Genomic DNA, 19,244 nt, shown 5'->3' with positions numbered 1-19,244 from the left:
CATAAATCCAGGTTCTCTCACCCTCCGCTCCCCCCCACACACAAACTCACTCTCCTGCTGGTAATAGCCCATCCAAACTGACCACTGTCTTTACAATGTGTATGATAATCAAGGTAGTCATTGCCAGCACAAATCCAGGTTTTCTCACCCCCCCCGTAAACATCTTTGTAAATCAATTTATTTATAGACAGACTGGTACAGGTTGTATAGATTATTATTCTTAGGTGCAAAAGTTACACATTTCTTTTATTTTTCTTTAAGCCTATAGCCAGGCTGAGATGAGCAAGATGATATTTTGTCCGAAATCAACCTGACGACCCCCTAAAACAGGACTATCTGACAAGTAATTAAATGGTTACTACAGATCCAATTGCCTAAGTCATACTTAGCTGTCAAATCCATTCAACTATATATAAAGTCTTGTATAGGTCATCTCAAAAACTGAAGTTTTTCTTAAACTAAGAAGCAAGGCCCCCTTATCTGCTTATCACTCCCAACAAGGACGTGATCATTTTCACGTTTCTGTGCCAAAAGCAGCTTGTATGAATAAATCCTGGCCACCCTCTCAGGCGCCACGCTAGTAATAGCGGATGGAAACACTGAGAGACAGACAAAGTGCCCAGGGCCTCAGCTCGCACCCTCGATTAGTGCTTTCACTGAAGACCGATGTATTGCGTGCCGGCTCTTGACCCCCGCTTCTCGGCCACTGGCTCCTCTACGATTGCACAAGACTCGGATGCCGCAGAGGGCAGCGCACCCCGCCCGGTACCCGTGCCACGCTGGTGACTGGGGCTAGCTGCTTCCCAGGGCTCGAGTCAGTGCCCGCTACCGGGACGCGCGGGGCGAGAAGCGAGCCCGGTCGTCCCCCCCACCTCCCCACAGGAGGGTTACTGCACCTCCACCTCCTCTATTTCCCCCTCACTAGAGCCAGTTCTCCTCCTCTAACCCCGCCGGCGCGCCCCGGTTCTGCCCCGCGGCCTCGAGTCCCGCCCACCGCCGGGGATATGGGGAGGGGGGCTACGCCGAGCGTGGCGGGAAGGGCAAGAGGCCGGGCCCAGCCGGCCGATACTCACATGGCACCCCGGCCAAGTCCGCGTGGGAATAGCCCGGGCCCCCGGCTCCGCCAGCACCGAACAGGCCGCCGAGGCCTGAGCCCTTCGAGTTGCCACCCTCCATGCAGCCGCCTTTGGACAGGGTCTGGCCTTGACCGAGCCAACGAACAACCGCCCTGCCGCCCCCTCCCTCGCCCGCCGCTACTGCTGCCGTAAAGCGAGTCCTCAGCGCCGCAGCTTTTACGTCTCCTGTTCCGCTTTACGACGACCCCGGGCATGTGGCTTTCCGGCCCAAGGAGGCGGGGCGACGGAGGAGCTGTTGCTATGGGGAGAGGGGGAGACATTTTGAGGTGTGTGGCCGCGGCCCCTGTCCCCCCCTTGGCCTGAGTCCAGCCCTGTGCGGGTCCCTGTTCCCTGTCCGCTCGCTGCTCCCCGGAAGGTCTGGGGCGTGGGAGAGCCGGGCGAGCTGCCCCCGACGCACCTTCGGCAGCAGGAGGATGTGGAGGGGAGGGGCCCCCGCCTTCTCTCCCTTGGGGGCTGCTTCTCCTCCCTGGTGAGCCCAGCGCCGCAGCGCGTTTGGGGGTGCGCGCAGCCGGGGGGGGGTGTCTCCTAAGCATGAGTGCAGGGGCTGAGTGTGAACCCCCCAGGAAGAGAGTCAGGTTGGCCCCCCCCGCCTCTCCCAGCGGCAGCCGCGGGTCGGAGGAAGAGCAGCCCCCTTCCTTGGACAGAAAAGGGACACTGCAGCCTCCGTCTTCTCTTCCCCCTCTCCCCCGGGAACGAGGGCCCAGAAGCAGCGGTAGTTGCCAAAGCTTGGCAGCCACGGTGGGGAACAAAGGTTTGTGCCACCCGCCTCCTTTTAACCTTCTTCCGTGCATCTCTTTTTGTGGCTGGTTTTCGTCTCTTGTCTGACTAGGGAGAGTCGTTCCCTGTATGTGTGTGTAATTGTGATTCCCTTCCCCATCCCCCCAGCCCCATGTCCATCGGAGAAGCCAAGATTGTACTAAGTGCACAGAGACAAGTATCAGAGTGGTAGACAAGTGCACAGAGACAAGTATGTTGTTCAGTCTTCTGATTGTTTTGTTTGCTTTCATGTACTTAAAATAAACAGGGCAAATGATGTCTTCACTAACTACTCCCTACTAGTCACCACCATGCCTGTAGAAAGAGTTCATTTCCCCCTTTTTTCTTGGAGTTAGGCTTGATAAGATTTGATACTTTTTGTAATCTTTCAGAACATAGTTTTGCTAGGTGTATGTTGAGAGCAATAGTTAACCTAGCTAGAAAACTGACCACTTTTCAAATATATAAAGTGGTATATGCGTGATGAATTTAATGGAGAGAAATGCTTATGTTAAATTATAAGGGATTCACTTGTTTCAATGGCCAAAAGTTTCTCATGTTCATCCAAATCTGGTCATCCATTGGGATTACAGGAAGTAATGATTGTCAGATTTAAACATTGGAGGCCATTGCAGTGATGAGATTTGGTTGTTGTAGAGGTGAATGGAAAAAGAAAGACAGGGATACGGACAGAGAGTAGAAATGAAGCCAGAGGAGGGAAAGTACTGTACCGCAACAAATTAAGAACACTATGACTTGCAACTGCTGAGTTTCTTGGCTGCTCTGCATGTTTTTATTCCACCAAAACTTCAGATTGTTTACTGGAGTAGCCAAGTTAGTTAAAAGGCTCCAACTAAATGCTTTATGTAGTGGGTTGTTTCAAGGTGAAGATTTAAGTCTTACTGGGTTGTACCATCATATTTGGGGCTTTTTAGCAGCAATCCAGTTATGACAAATACACAGATTGTCAATTACTTTAATATATTTTGAACTTAAAATTCTACTTCAGATTTAGAAATCAGATTTTTTTTGTTGTAAGATTTTGGTTAATAAGAGAGATTCTCTTCTACCTTTCCTTATGTGCTATCTTACCTTCATAATACTAAAATATAAAATAAAATAACAATAAATGGTAGCATTCAGTTACATACACTTGAAAATACAAATTCTAAATTCTGTTCTTCCTAAAACTGGACATGCATTTCAAGAAATTTTCTGGTATGAAAGGATGGGTGGATTGTACATTCACAAAAGAAAAAAGGACTAGATTAACCCAAAAGAGCAAGTTACATACATTCTCTATTTTGAACTTTGGAACAACTGAGTGCATAAACTAAGGCTACTCCAGCTCATTTTTAATACTCTCAGTATTACAAGGCCCATGTTTCATTGTACAATGTGCACCAATTGGCTTTATCAGTCAAGTATATTATGATACTAAAATTGTATGAAGAGCAAGGGAAATTCAGCTTAGTGAGGATGTTGAGGATCTTGTTTCACCCCTTCTTACCTTCTCCCCCTGCCCCACACATTCTGAGAGTTCAGTGGCTAGAATGTGTCTGTCGGTGTTCACTGCTTGTGGCTATGCGTGCACGACATAGACTGTGTCACCATAGCCCCATATAGTAAACGCAGCCTGAACTGACAGAAGAGGTTTTCCTGTTGGGGTAGGCCTCCCTCAAAATGTTAACTGAGTTGTCAGAAACTCTCTTCTTTCAATGTAGCTGCGTCTGCTTTGGGGGTTATGTCGGCATAGCTATGTAATTTTCTACGCCATAGCTACATGGTTTTTTACACCCCTGATCGACAGAGCTATGCCAATATAATTTTCAAGGGTAGACTAAACCTAGCCACTGATCAATAGAGTGGAGCAGTGGTGGCAGTAGAGAAGCAAGATTGACTATCTTAATTTTGCCATTTAAAGATCCAGGATGTGTCTTTTTCCAGTATACTAAAGGTGTATGTTGGTACCAATAGCTAAAGATACAGAAGCATCTAATTTTCCTGTCTGAGAAGTGAATACATCAAGAGCAGCTGTATGGGTAAGGTAATTTTCCAACCCATTCCATTGAGTCCAGCCCATTACTTTGTATTCATTGTGAATACTAAGTAGCCAATGCACTGACCCTGCTTTGCAGATAATCCTGGGATGGGGAGGAAAGAAACCTGTGACTGTATCCTAAAAGCAAGCCTGGAGTTTACAGGGAATACAAGAGCTAATTACAGATGTTAAATCTACATGTGTTGTAATATTACATCATTAGTCTGGATCAGGGGTTGGCAGCCTTTCAGAAGTGGTGTGCCGAGTCTTCATTTATTCACTTTAATTTAAGGTTTCGCGTGCCAGTAATACATTTAAAAGTTTTTTAGAAGGTCTCTCTCTATAAGTCTGTATATTATATAACTAAACTATTGTTGTATGTAAAGTAAACAAGGTTTTCAAAATGTTTAAGAAGCTTCATTTAAAATTAAATTAAAGCGCTGATCTTACACTGCCAGCCCGCTGCCAGCCTGGGGTTCCATTCACCTAGGCCGGCAGCAGGCTGAGCGGGGCCTGCAGCCGGGACTCCGGCTGGGAAGGGACTGGCAGCCAGAACCCCAGACTGGCAGCCCAGAACCCCGGGCTGGCAGTGGGCTGAGCGGCTCAGCCCACTGCCGGTCTGGGGTTCCATCCGCTGGCTCCTGCCAGCAGGGTCCCAGCTGCCGGCCCCTCTCAGGCCACTGCTGGTCTGGGATCCCGGCCCTTCTCACATAGAGTGGATACCTACCTTCTCCCTGGTTCTAGCCCATTCTCTTCCTCTCTCTCTGTACTGAACTGAGGGTGGGAGTGCACCGAGCACAGGGCTGGGGGGTTAGGGTGCAGGGTGAGGCCAGGAGCTAGAATGTGGGAGGGGGCTCAGGATTGGGGCAGGAGGTTTGGGTGTGGAGTACTTACCTGGGCAGCTCCCATTTGGTGCGAGGGGTGCAGGTGGGAATGGGGGGCGCAAGAGCCAGGGCATGGGGTGTGGGGGGTGCAGGAGTCAGGGCAGGGGGCTGCAGGTGTGTGAGGAGAGTGCAGGAGTCAGGGCTGGGGGCATGTGAGGGGGTGCAGGCATCAGGGCAAGGGGCTGGGGTTTGTGTGGGGGGGTGTAGGGGTCAGAGGAGAGGGCTGGGGGTGTGGGCTAGGGTTGTGGGGGTGCTCCCAGCCCCCTGCCCAGAGCGGCTCAAGGCAGGGGGCTGGAGGGGATATGCCCTGTTTTCACCCCCCTTCTCCAAGGCCCCGTCCCCACCTCTTCTCCGCCTCCTCCCCGGAGCAGCACGTGCTGCGGCTCCGCTTCTCCCCCTCCCTTGCAAGGGCCATCAGCAAGGAGGGAGAGGAGGAGGGGCAGGAACGCAGCATGCTGGGGGAAGAGGTGGGGGAGGGGGGAGCTCGCCTGCCCTGCAGCAGCAGCTGGCAGGATCAAGCTTCTTCACCCAGCCCCCACTGGGGGGATGGGGGCAGAGAAGAGCGGGCCGGGGCGGGCAGGATTTTTAATGGCCTGCTACTGTCTGCTGGGGTCCTGGCCTCGGTTCGGCAGCGGGCTGAGCGGGGCTGGCGGCTGGGGCCCGGCAGGCAGCAGCATGCCATTAAAAATCGGCTCGCGTGCCGTCTTTGGCACGCGTGCCAAAGGTTGCCAACCCCTGGTCTGGATGATACCTGAAGCAGGTATGGTAATGAAAACTTAATTTAGATGTTTTACTTGTAGCTAATGGAAAATGTAAACTTCATAGTTTTTGGTAATATTGCAGTTTGTGTCATAATATACATATTATGGTTTTTCAGTTTACAAACAAAGGACAATTACCACTTGGATGGAGAATAAAGGACCCAAGACAATAGAGTTAAAGAGGTAAAAGCTATAATATAAACTTCTTGAAAGATTTTTTTTAATTAATGGAACAATTCTTTTAACTGTCTCTAAAGAGGATTTGGGTCAGAAGGTTTATTATAACTTACTAACACAATCATTTTATTCTGGAATAGAAGTAGGACTATTGTAGATACGGCTCTGCTTTCATTGTGGTATAACATAGAGCATTAATAAATCAAAGCTCTTGTTGTAATCCTGTTTTCAGCAAATAGTTTTGCTGTTCCTACAGCTTTTAAGATCATATTCAGTTCTGATATAAGGTGGTGCATCTCCATTGACTGTGATGAAGTTGTAGCTGCTCACATCTGGGTTTAGTTTGGAACATACTCTTCTTGCTGAGTATGAATGCCCAATCTTGCATTCATAAACTTATTCATAGGCTGGTGTGACAGCATCACTATTACAAATAAATGTAAACTTGATGTACAATCTTCATCGTTCTGCTGGTACAAGCTATTAAGTATACTATCTAAAACATAACTAAACCCACAAAGGTTTAATTTATGTGGTATCTGGCATGAAGTAATATTAGGCAATCTTTTCGGCAGAAAATAATAACCGTTCCATTCTCATAATTATCATGTCAACAGATTTATTTTTCACAATAACAAAAAAAAAGCACTGGAAAAGAAAATTGACAGCCATGATGATAAAATAACCAGCAAAAGCAAGGAAATTCTATTAAAGTGATTGATTAAGTGGTGCCCGTTGTACCTGCATATTACAGGGCCTCAGATTGCTATGTGATATCATGCGCCATACATGGTGAAATACTTGACACAAAAAGGTGAATGGAATGAGAATCTTTATTCCAAATTCCCTTTCTAGCTGTGGCTCTAATGTGAGGCCTCTAAAGGGACATGATCAACTTGAAACCTAGTCAGTATAAAAAATAATGAAAAAGTAGGAATGGTACATATATCTGTTCCATAGTCCTTCTGCCAATTTTTATGACTTTTACTCCTATTTTAAAGACTTGCACAAAGAGGGAAAATTCTGTCTCTGCAAGCCGTTCTACCCAGGTAGAGTTCTGTGCCCACATGAAGCTTGCAGGATGGGGTCCTGACTTTCTCTGTAGTGGAAACTGACACATTGGATATATATAAATGCTGCCAAATATACAAAATAAACAAAAACAAAGTTTTTTTTCCCCACTAGTCTCTTTCAACTATAGTCAGCATAGGTGTTACTTTTAGCAATACGTTGTTTAAAATTCAGATAGAAGGTTGGTTTTTTTTAAGTTGACAGTGTCATTTCAGTATTTCTTGAGAAGTAGACAGTAATATAATCAGAAATATCAGTGAGTAGAGAAACTGATCTAGGTATACAGATTAATGGAGGTGGATGTGAATATTGTAAGATGAAAGCCACGAAACTCTTTTTAGTTGTAACTGGTGTTCTTGTAGCTTCTGCGCTTTCAGTGTCAGGTCTTGAGCAGTGAGTCATTTATCCTGTTTATTTGTATTGCTTAGTTCATAGTACACAACAAGTAATACATTTATTCATCCATAGTATCTTCTAAGAACAGCAGAATCTTATCATTTGTTGAGGTGGCTGCTGATTTTCAGTAGCTTATCAAAATGTGTTTAGTCAAAGAGTTCATAAACTGTAACAATCAGTAATTTCCCTTTTTTATCTTTTAGATGATGAAAGATTAGGGTAATACCCAACAAAGTACTGTCTAACATTTGATATATGTTACTTATAGAAATTCTATTATAGAACCTTCTATTTGAAGATCTTAAAGTGCTTTATTAACATTTGTTTAGTTTTACAGCATCTCTTCGCTGTAGGTATGTATTTTTATACAGATTTACAGATGAGCAACAGAGAAAGGTGAAGTGACTTGCCCACTGCTGCTTGGGTGCATGCTGGGAATATAAACTAAATCTTTTGACTCACAGGCCTGTTATTTAACCAGCAGATCATGTCTCTGTTCAATCTTAGTGTAATATTTAGTCTAGAACTGACTTAGTTGTAAAATAATAAAAGATTTAGTAAATATCATTTTTTATTAAACTGCAGACTGTTTAGGACTGCTACATCCAAGAATTATTATACATAAATGTATAAACTGAATGTATGTGGAGTAGGAGTAGAGGTATATACAACATTGATGAGAAAACAACTAAATTACTATGTCCCGTTCTGGTGTCCACACTTTTAGAAGTGTGTAGGAAAATTGCCGAGTGTTCAGAGAAAAGGTACAAAAATGATTTGTGGTCTGGGAAACATGACTTAAATTTAGCTAGTTAAATCATATTGTATTTAGATTATCAAAAACAAGGTTAAGAGATGAGTTGATTGTGGCCTCGAATTACCTATACTGAGAGAAAAGAGACCTCATTTAGGAGGGTCTTTAAGATGGCAGAAAAGGCATAACAAGATACTTCCAATTAAATTTTTCTAAGATGCAACATTTTAACTGTGAGGATAATTAACCACTGGAACAGATGACTGAGAGAAGTAACTAATTCATCATCTCACTTGGAACCTTTAAAGGGAGATGTGTTATCTTTCTAAAACAGGGGTGGCCAACCTCTGGCTCCGGACCCATATGTGGCTCTTCAGAAGTTAATATGCTGCTCCTTGTATAGGCACCAACTCCGGGGCCGGAGCTATAAGTGCCAACTTTCCAATGTGCCAGGGGTTGCTCACTGCTCAACCGCTGGCTCTGCCACGGGTCCTGCCCCCACTCCACCCCTTCCCACCTCCTCCCCTGAGCCTGCCATGCCCTCACTCCTCTCCCTCCCCCCCAGAGCCTCCTGCATACCGTGAAACAGCTGATTGAGAGGTGCGGAGAGGGAGGGCGAGGCGCTGATCAGTGGGAGTGCTGGTGGGTGGGAGGTTCTGGGAGCTGGGGGGTGGGTGTTGATGGGGTGGCTACTGACACATTACCGTGGCTCTTTGGAACTGTACGTTGGTGAATTCTGGCTCCTTCTCAGGCTCAGGTTGGCTACCCCTGTTCTAAAAGATATACTCTAGTTTAGCTGTAAGTTATTGGACTTTACTGCTGGTGTTACTGGGGTAAAATTCTGTGGTTTGTCTTACATGGTTGTAGTAGTCCCTCTGGCCTTTAAATCTACAAATAAGAATTTCACAAGAAACAATTAAACCCAGCTTTTTACATCTTTTCTTCCACAGTTTGCAGAGCAAAACTAATAACACAGGAGCAGATCCCAAGATGACTTCTGTTAAAAAGGATAACTTGTGTGAGCATGATGTTAAAAAGCTGGAGAATACTTGTCCACAAAGCTATCCAAGAAAATCCGTGGAAACGAGTACAAAACATGTAAATCTGCCTCAGACTGGAAACCCGTGTAAATGGGAGGCAGAGGGGCCGTGCAGAGATCAGCCATCAGACACAGAGCCTGTCAAAGGGACCTGGTCTGGAGATCCGTTTAAAAATGCCAATATTGATCAAATGCACAAAACTGGCAAGCAGGTTCACAGAGTTAGTGAAGAAAATAGTGACAATTGGACTCACAGGAAATTATCATCAGGCAGGTCTGTGAAGATGGCAAATAGAAAACATCCATCAAAAGACAGTGAAACAGAAGGAAAAGTGACCTCATGTAATCCACAGCAGCTAAAGAGCTGCAATCCTGTCCATGTAGTCTGTGTGACTAGTGAGCAAGATGAGGTGGATGTAGTTCCAGAAAGCCCACTTTCAGATGTTTGCAGTGATACCTGTGTATCTGATATTGGAGATACAGGAAAACTGAACAAATATCAAAGTAGTTCAGGAGATTCACATGCTTTTGAGAAAGAAAGTGAACCTGAGTCACCAATGGATGTAGATAATTCTAAGAATAGCTGCCAGGGCTCAGAAGCTGATGAAGAAACAAGTCCATTTCTTGATGAGCAAGAGGATGTTGACACATCAAAAGCTGCAAGCAAATCTTCCAGGTTTCAGCGAGGGAATGCTGACCCGGAGTTGAGAAAGTCACCGTTTTCTTCCAAATGTTGTGAAGGTGCTCGATATAACCTCCATTTTGAAGGGATGGGTGACTCTGTCAAAGAGGACGAATTGCATACAAAGTCATATGGGATCTCTCCTGCTCTTTCATCAGAATGCAAAGGTGCAAAACACTGTGGGAAGAAGGACTCGAAAATCACTGCCCATTTCATGAGGATACCCAGGACAGAGGAGAAAAGGTAACCTCTTCCTTCTTTCCCTTTTAAATATATTTCTCTTCAGTAATAGCACAGTAGACTTTTATTATCCTTTAAGTAGTTTTGCAAAATTGTACATAAAAGTGAAGAAACCATTGATTTTAAAAATAGCAGATGAGTTAAAAAATGTTTATATAACCTTCTTTCAAGGTTACACAATGACAGCTTGTCTTGTGCCATTTGTAGAACACAGAAGAAATATTAAGGTCAGGAATTAATACTGACCTTCTAAAGCCAGAGTACTGAAAGGGCTTCTCTGTATATCTTGTTAAGAAATAGTTTAGAATAATGAGATTTTAATACATGGTGGCACAGGACATCATTGACAAAGAATAGCTTTACTATTCATTGTTTAGTAAATTGTGTAATAGCAAGATCCTTCTGAAATAAAGAGGTAGTATGTATTTTCTTTTGATATATCTTGGCAAACGAGTACTGTGACTTGTGGAAATACTTCTGAATGTTATATATATGAGCTTGAATACAAGTGAATTTTTCTTTCTAAAGCATTAGTATGATTATAGGACCAAATTAAATTCCTAGTGTAATTCCATTGAATTCAATAGATTTATAGCAAGGATGAATCTGGCCTACTGATCTGTGACACAATCTAATACAATTTATTAGCTTTTATTAGCTTTGAAAGAGATCCAGTGGACCAATTCTTAAATACACGGATAATCTATTTTTGAGGTGTTTGGGTAAAGAATTTAAGCCATTGATCAAGAAGATTTCCTTCAAACTTCAATTGTTCCTTTGTCAGTGATCTATATTAAAAATAAGTTAGATTTTTGTGTGCGCATTCATCTAATGGCAAAGAAGGCACAAGCTACAAAATTCAATCAGAACACATGGGAGAAAGGGGCTTTTGTTTTTTTGTTTTTTTATTTGTTTTTTCAATGCTTACGTTACTCAGTTAAACAAACAAACAAACCTGACTTAGTTTTGCTCAAACTTACCAAAATATTTACCCTTGGGTTGAGACCAATATGGAAAATTTCAGTCCAGAAAACTTTGAGAAAGATATTCATAATTGGGAAATGTAGTGGTGATGGTGCTTGCTGTTTGTTTTTGTTTGTATTACCATAAAGCATAGAAGTCCTAGTCATGGATCAAGACTGCATTATTCTACGTGCTCTGAAAATACAGCAGAAACACAAGCTGCCCCAAAGAGGTGCACATGCTTTATAATAGGTTTCTCTAGCTTATTTTTGAAGAGGTCATGTGAGACAGTATCACAAGCCTTTCTAAAGTCAAGATGTCATTATTATCCTGTCAGAAGACTATTAGGTTGGTTTGACATGATTTGTTCTTGACAAATCCATGTTGACTGTTACTTATTACCTTATTTTGTTCTAGGTGCTTACAAATTGATTGTTTGATTATTTGCTCCATTGTCTTTCTGGACAACCAAGTTAAGCTGACTGGTCTATAATTCCCTGGGTTGTCCTTATTCCCCTTTTTATAGATACTGTATTTGCCCTTTTCCAGTCCTCTGATATCTCTCCTCTCTTCCACGAATTCTCAGAGATGATAACTAATGGCTGAGAGATCTCTTCAGACAATTCCTAAGTATTCTAGGATGTATTACCTCAGGCCCAGCCGACTTGAAGACATCTAACTTGTCTAAGCCCTGGGCTACACTGCAAACTTACGTTGATATAACTGTGTTGCTCAGGGGCATGGAAAATCCACTAAGCGCTACAACCCCCTCCTGTCCCCTGACTGCCCCGACCCCTGTCCACATCCTGACAAGCCCCCTGGGACTCCCACGCCCTATCCAACCTCCCCATCCCCTGGCCGCCCCCCCCCCGAACCTCCACCCCATCCAACCGCCCCCTCCTCCCTGTCCCCTGACTGCCCCCCAGAACTCCCTGCCCCTTATCCAACCCCCCTCTCCCCGCCCCCTTACTATGCTGCTCAGAGCGGCGGGACTAGCTTATTAGAAAGCCTGGGAGGTGGGTGGGTGCAAGCTGCTCTGCCTGGCAGGAGCGGCGCACCAGAGTGCTCCCCGCGTGGCAGCGTGGCTGTGGGGGAGGGGCTGGCGGTAGCCTCCCTGGCCAGGAGCTATGGGGCCAGGCAGGACAGTTCCGCGGGCCGTAGTTTGCCCACCTCTGTTCTAAAGAGTCTGTTTCTCCTTAACAAGTGCAGGTAACTCCCATTGGCATTAATGGAGTTGAGGGAAGAACAGATCCCTTTCAATACAGTATACAAAATCTTTTTGTTAAATTAGATCATAGAGGACAGTGAATGAATTTGGGCCAGATTCCGATTTCAGTTTCACCAGTGTAAATTCTGAGTAATAAAGTGGACATACTAGCAATTTGTGTTCAGAGAAGTGTTGTTTGCTTGACTATATGACATACTGTATTTTAGCTCGAAATTAAGCTGCATCTGCCAGTGGCACTGCGTCTGTTCTCAATAGCAAAGAGCAGCAATTGGTAAAAAATCACTTGTGCAAGTAGAAATGTAAGTTTTTAATGAAGTAGATCTTAATTTTTTAAGCAGCAGAAACCTTGCTTCACTAGAGTATTGTATGCTATGCCTATTCCATGGAAACAGAATACTTGGAAGCTTCTGACTTTTTTACTGAGTAATAATATAATTCAAGACTTTGTTTTCTGCCTTGGCTCTTTAGTATGTATCTAAAACTATGTGCACACTTTTATTATAGTTTCACTACTTCATGGTGCACATTGTACTTAAGGTTGAGTCCCAGTTTTTATTTTACTCTACCCCTTGGTGTAGACATGCCCTTACTTTTCAGGACTTTCTCAAACTTCTGAAATTTTCTGTACTTCATCTTTGATTCAAGTTACTAGATAATAGAAATCCATTCTTCAGGTGGCATTTGTTTATCTGTAGCAATTTTCTTGGCTAAAATCTGATAAACAGAGCTAGTTAATTTCTTGGAGATCTAATCTAACAGAAGAAATTAGTAATATAGTTTGTCAAAATTGTTATGCAGATCTTTTGACTTCTGAAGAAAGTTCAAATTGGGATTTTTAAAAATTTTTTTTTGCCTTAGTGGCTGATAATGAATGAGTACACCAGATTTTAATGAGACCATGGAATGAATTGCCACCCATCCATTACAACTGTTGGTTTTATACGAAATAGATTAGCACAGAGACCTCTGGATAGTCTGTATTTCATTGTATAGTCTGGTAGAGATGCTCACCTTACCGTAACAAATGAGTCTTGCACAAGGGGAATTTCCTCACAAGTTAATGTATATATTATATATAGATATATATTTATTATAGTTTTAGTAAATCTAGATTCAAACAAAGCTTCAGGATGCTATCTCTTGTATCTGTTGGGCACTGAGCAGACTTTTGGGCAATGAGTTAATAAATAATGAAGTGTTCACCAAAATCAGTCTTGTTTCTGGAGATTCTTTGGTTAGTTTAGCCCCTGCCAGCTTCAAGAAATTGAGTCAAATTATTGCTCTAAATTACCTGTGTAAGTCTGAAGTAATGCCAGTGTAACAGAGAACAAAGTTTGGGCTTGTTTCTATAATCTTTCCTTGTGTGTTAGGCCCAATTCACTATTGCCCTACGTTTTGTGTAGTCACTTATGCACATGCAAAGTGGGTGTAAATCACTACCTACATAAGGTGAAAGGCAAAGCTGGATTTTGAAATGTGTAAGAGCATTTGTAGCTCCCATTAATTTTAATGGCAGCTGTGAATGCTCAAGCACTTCTGAATATGCATCTCTACTTCTGATTGAACACTCAGTCTGTGCTTCCACCTTGATAAACCCTTTTTTTTGGTATTCAGATAGGATGTTGCTTGTCTGTTAAACTGAGATCTATAATCACTCTGAAGTTCTACAACTGATGATTTGTGCCAGGTCTCTACAGTGTCTGCTTAAGCCTTAGTACACAGGTGGAATACACTGGAACTGTTTTGCTGCTGTTTGAGGACAAATACAAATACAAAGGCTGTTCAGACTACTGACTTAGGAGTCAATATGTTCCATACCACTGGTAGTGTCTGGGGAGCTAGTGGTACAGGTAAATGTCATCTTGAGAAAGCTGTTGTCCAATACAGTGTCCTGATGGGTTCATATGGTAAAAGCACTTTTCATCATGTATAAATAGAATATTGCATTGAACATGTAAAGTTAATGATTAAACTGATACTTAGATTCCTGTTAATGGGGACCTTAATGGGACCAATGCCCCTGGCTAAGGATTGTGTTCCATTCCATAAAGTTTACAGTATTTGGAGCAGTTTTGAGGATGGCTTTTCTGCTGTTGAATATGCAACAAAACACTATGGAAAACTGTGCATGTTGCTGAAAACAAGATGTTTCTGGATTCAGCTTTTGCTGTGTTTTGGATGCTGTTAAAAAGTATTTTAGAAAAGAAACTGCTTAAGTGACATAAATTTAGTTTGAAATCTAATGTTAATACATACATTTAGCTATGGAGTTTTCCATTGTAAATAAGATGTGCTTCAATATATTCTTTTTATTTTAACAGCAGAAAAGAACCTTGTGAATTCAAACACCAAAGGCCGGGAAGGAAGATTCCTAAATATATCCCACCTTCACTTCCCACTAATAAGAAATGGTTTGGGACACCTATTGAAGAGATGAGGAGAATGCCTGTGTGTGGGGCTCGTCTTCCTCATTTGAGACCATCAACCAATCACACAGTGACCATCAGAGTATGATAATTCAAAATATTATTTGAAAACACAACCTTCTTATTAAATTGATGGCATAAGACTGATATCCTGCCATTTATCAGTTTTGCAGCTTTACCTGGTTGTGGAAACTTTTGACTTCTCATGGAAAGCTAGCTAGAGTATCTAATATGCTTAAAGATGCCTTGCCTTCTGTGATACAGAGGTCTTACAGTTTGGTTGAGTAGGGCTGCAGAAACATGATTAAGATTTTGACTCTGGCCCTTATGGGACAAACTTTTATTTTAGATAGGTTTGTGCCTCCCCATTTGACTTCCCGGTTCTGGGAACTGCAGGATGTATATTTGTATCCAGAATTGGTCAATGTTTTCCCTTTTCAAAATTTCTCCATTTTGGATTCAAGGTATAAAAGTGAACGAGTGAAGAGGAGTATAAAGGAATCTTAGCCTTGCATCCAATACTAACCTAGCACATATATATGTGTGTCTGTGTGTGTCTGTCTCTGTCTCTCTCTTTGAAATAATGTACAGTTAAATAATTGTTAAAGTGAAATATATGATAAACTGGCAGGATGTCACAAAGCACAGGTAAAGAAAATTGCATTCATTCTCAATAAATTGACATTTATTTGACTTACATGTTGCTTAAAAGGCATGTGGTCTATAAGGTGTTCAACTGTTAATGCAATGTTATAAATAGAATTTACTATCAGAAAAGTCAGGAATTTTAAATATATATCCCACTGTATCCACAACTAGTTATCACCATGTGCAATAATAGAGTATGTTGTCCATACACATAATTGGCTACATTTGGAACCATAATGTGTGACTTTTCTGTATATAAATTTCTAGCCATATTGGCTTAGAATAGCTTTCAGTATTTTTTATTTTTAGAGGGGAAAAAACCCTAGCAGGTGATCAGACATTGGAATGATTGCATATATTACATTTATTTCAAAGTGCACTAAAATGATCACACTTTTTTATAGAATGTTAGGCTAGAAGGAACCATTATGATTGTATAGTCTGACCTCCTGCATAACACAGGCCATAGAAGCTCACCCAGTAATATCACACTGAGAATTACAAATGTGCTATGTCTGGAGTTTTTAAAATATATCCATGTTTGAGTTATTAGAAAGCAGAACAGCATATAATACATTTTGTAAAAGCATGAAAAAATAATTTTCTGCATTCTGATGGCTCAAAAGAGGCCAAACTAAATTGTACAATTTTTTTTAATCCACTTTTGGGCTGTGTATAAAAATGAATAGCTTTTCACCTGTAAAAGGTGTGTGCTTTCCCTGTGTGACCGTTGTGGCCAGATACGTGCAGGAGATACACCTGGCCGCAATGTTTCCAACTGTATCTATTAGTAAATCCACTCTAAAGAATCCAGGCAAGGTTAAGCTGAAACAACATATGTATATCCCCTTTAATAAGGTCTTAGGGAAGGAGCAGTTGTAACAGCAGTTCATAGGCCCTTACCAGATGACCCTGTTTCAGAATTTCCAAACTAAAAGTCCACAAAGAAATCCTCTAGCTGGGTTAGGCTAGCCCTCTGGAGCGTGAGGGAGAGACTACTGTCCTTTGCAGCCTGGAGGGCTTCTAGACCCATTCCTCCTGCTCAGTTTCCTGTTCCTGTTTAAATTACCAAGCCCTAAGTTGGGCAGGGGGCCTCCTTTATTACACCCAGGCTGTCTTGGTTGTAGGCTCAAGCCTGCCTCTTAAAAGGGGAAGTATGCTCCTCCAACCCCAAAAAAGTAATTTCAGAAAATGTTATGTAAATACCTGAAAATGATCAATTTGTAATGAAAGTGTCTTCACCAAAATGATTGTTTTCTTACTATAATATCCTACTGTCTTAGACTGAAAACAAGTGTAACCCACACCAGCACAATGTGGCTTTTTGTCCCCTTCTGGTGGCTAGACTGCATACAGAAGTTTGAGTCTACTACTGCTGACCTATTTGACCAGGTGCTTTAGCTCAAGCAGTAGCTGCACTCTGTTTTAGATCCAGAGGTCCTGGGTTCAATCCTCACAGAAAGCCCAGGCAGGAGCAGTGTTACACAAACGTGTGTGTCTGAGGCCATGTCTACACTACTGCTGGATTGATGCACCGCTAGTTGATTTAACGGGTCTAGTGAAGGACCTGCTAAGTTGACGGCAGAGCACTCTCCGATCGACCCTGGTACTCCACTAAGAACAAGAAGAGCAAGGTAAGTTGATGGAAGAGTGTCTCCCATCGACCCAGCACGGTGTAGACACCGCAGTAAGTCGACCTAAGCTATGTCAACTCCAGCTATGTTATTCACTAGCTGGAGTTGTGTAACTTAGATTGACTTACAGCGGTAGCGTACACGTAACCAGAGTTATGTCTAAGACTATATAATATGGGTCAATGCCTGCTCTTAGATGTTGGGTATAGTTGCTGTTAAACTTGATGGAACGTGTGGAAAAGGATTTGTGGCCAAAATTTGGCTGTGTACTCACTTTTCATGAGGATTTCTGTTTCTTATTGTTTAGATAGCTTTCACAAGCACTTTGCATAGCATGAATTTTCTTTCTATTCTTTGTTGCAGGTAGATCTATTGAGGGAAGAAGAGGTGCCCAAACCTTTTCCAACTCATTATAAAGATTTGTGGGATAATAAACATGTTAAAATGCCTTGTTCAGAACAAAACTTATACCCTGTAGAGGATGAGGTAAGATTAAAAAAAAATTTCCTTACAAATATGAATGAAAGTTTGGGCAATAAAACTGAGACAGATATGGTAAGGAGTTGTGACCCTGCCTTCTACTACAGTTGTAGATGTTCAGTTTGCCATACTGAACCAGAACACTGGTCTATCTGGTCTGGTAGCTAAGCTTCAGACAGAAGAAGAGAACTCTTCTGCCAGCCGATAATTCATTTAGCCATCTGTGTGATGAATAGTATACATGGTAGGGAAAAAGGCTGAGGGGCAGGTTGGGCATGCAAAAAAAGGAGAGCCTTCTCTCGTCTCGTCTCCTACCGCTTTGATGATACCACCTTTCCTTGCCTAGTATAATGAGCATAGAATACCTCTGATTTTTGTGAATTGTATTGGCTTTCCTTCTGATTCTGGGTGTGATTGATGGTGGTGTTTGTAATCTGTAAAGCCCTACGTCATTTGGGACTTGGCTCGTTTAGGGACTTTCTCTTTGCCACTTTACCATTTTGGTAGTTGAGAGGATATATGAGGCACTTTTGTCTACTGTTCATGGATGTGCGACCTTTGGGTCTAGAGGCAGACTGTTTCTGGTGGAGGGTCTTCAGCTATTAAGCTCACTTCTTCCAACAGTGGTCTCCTTTAGTAATGTTTTGGTCAACCATTTCCTGCATTAAGGTCCATTAATGCATTATTTATGGCTGAGGGGGTAGTATAGAAAAGACTAACAGTGTGGTCAGTAGGAAGGAGAGCACTTTATATATCGTTTAACAAATGTCCCAATTTAAAAAAAAAAAATTTAAAGCAAAATGCAGTGTGATTTGAGACATTAATTAGCAAATTACACAAGTGCTCAAAGCATAGTTCTTTCTAAAAGTAGGCAAATAGAGAACCCCTTTTCCTTTTCTCCCCTCTACAGTTATACTGTGGTATACTGTCAATAACACTGAATATTTTACTGCTACGTGCTTTTTGGCTTGGGTGGTCAAATACAGTTTTATTAGCTGAAGTGTTTTCTTTGCTTTGTTCATGTTTTTTATTTTATTTTTTAAAGAATGGTGATAGGACTGCTGGAAGCCGATGGGAGCTAATCCAGACTGCACTACTTAACAAGTTCACCAGCTCACATGATTTGAAGGTAAGGCCAGCAATCTAAAATAAAGTCAAGGGTCCTATATCTGTCTAGGAGTGCCTTTGCCAATCCTAATTTTTTTTTCTTTTTTTCTCTGCTGATGAATGGACCCACATAAACAACTGAAGAAAGTGACCATACAGGGAAATGTGAAACTCATTCTGCAAAATGTGCTGTCAAATGCACAAAGTAAAGATACTGGAAAAAGAGATATTTTTTCTCTAATCACTTTGTTCCCTTAGGTGTGTTTGATAACATTAGTTTAAAGAAACATAGCAGGCAGGAATGTGATTTTTTTTTTTTTAAATGATGGTATCCCTTTATGTAGTGTAGTAGCAGAGCTATTTTCCTCACTGCCTGGTTAAACACAATAAATGCCTAACAGCATTATCCTTAAGTCACGTTTTGTTTTTTGTTTGTTTTTCCTTTTTAAAGGAACTGTTGATTTAGCAATTTAAAAAGAAACCAATCCTACCTGCTCATGGGTTTGAAATTTGAATACAGAATCTTAACCTACCATCTAATTGTTTTAATAGGCTAGACCATTTAAATGTGGAAGAAAGCTGGAAAAAATAGAATTTAGGTCAGATTTAGCTTGTGTGTGTGCGCCTTCCTTCATTTTCTGGTTAGTTTTGTATGAGTTAGGTCCAAAACACATCAGGCAGTTTCTCTTTTTAATGTGGTTATTTGTATTTATTTAAATCATAAAGACGCTAGTTCAAGTCTCTAGATGCCATAACACAATAAAATGCCAGCAGCGTTAAATAATCATTTCAACATGTCATCAGCTACCTACAAAAATTCC

General features: G+C 42.1%; 2 protein-coding genes across 9 annotated transcripts in view; one reads left to right on the top strand and one right to left on the bottom strand.

Annotated features, from left to right (window-relative positions):
- Positions 1 to 1,247, bottom strand: part of TIMM23B (translocase of inner mitochondrial membrane 23 homolog B) — a 51,297-nt gene extending 50,050 nt beyond the window's left edge. For all 4 annotated transcript variants that reach the window (XR_013346613.1, XR_013346614.1, XM_077821346.1 and 1 more), the window contains exon 1: positions 1,074 to 1,247. Coding sequence is in view for 2 of the 4 variants with exons in the window: in XM_077821346.1 (XP_077677472.1) it covers positions 1,074 to 1,176 (103 nt within the window). In the remaining 2 variants the exon portion in view is untranslated. The remainder of the gene's footprint in view (positions 1 to 1,073) is intronic.
- Positions 1,248 to 1,356: 109 nt separating this feature from the next.
- The window catches only part of PARG (poly(ADP-ribose) glycohydrolase), a 126,077-nt gene continuing 108,189 nt past the window's right edge, over positions 1,357 to 19,244 (top strand). Inside the window, exons 1-6 of one of the 5 annotated variants that reach the window (XM_077821338.1) lie at positions 1,357 to 1,605; positions 5,695 to 5,761; positions 8,927 to 9,940; positions 14,450 to 14,636; positions 17,200 to 17,322; positions 18,362 to 18,445. In XM_077821338.1, coding sequence (XP_077677464.1) covers positions 5,724 to 5,761; positions 8,927 to 9,940; positions 14,450 to 14,636; positions 17,200 to 17,322; positions 18,362 to 18,445 — 1,446 coding nt within the window. In that variant the 5' untranslated portion in view covers positions 1,357 to 1,605; positions 5,695 to 5,723. Of the gene's footprint in view, positions 1,888 to 2,047; positions 2,104 to 5,694; positions 5,762 to 8,926; positions 9,941 to 14,449; positions 14,637 to 17,199; positions 17,323 to 18,361; positions 18,446 to 19,244 lie in introns of those variants that run through there. The other 4 variants (XM_077821337.1, XM_077821336.1, XM_077821340.1 and 1 more) reach the window with 4 other exon arrangements.

The sequence above is a fragment of the Eretmochelys imbricata genome, chromosome 7 (assembly GCF_965152235.1).
Source record: "Eretmochelys imbricata isolate rEreImb1 chromosome 7, rEreImb1.hap1, whole genome shotgun sequence".
NCBI classification, from domain to species: Eukaryota; Metazoa; Chordata; order Testudines; family Cheloniidae; genus Eretmochelys; species Eretmochelys imbricata.
Note: the sequence above shows the minus strand (reverse complement) of the source record. Positions and strands in the feature narration are given on the sequence as shown.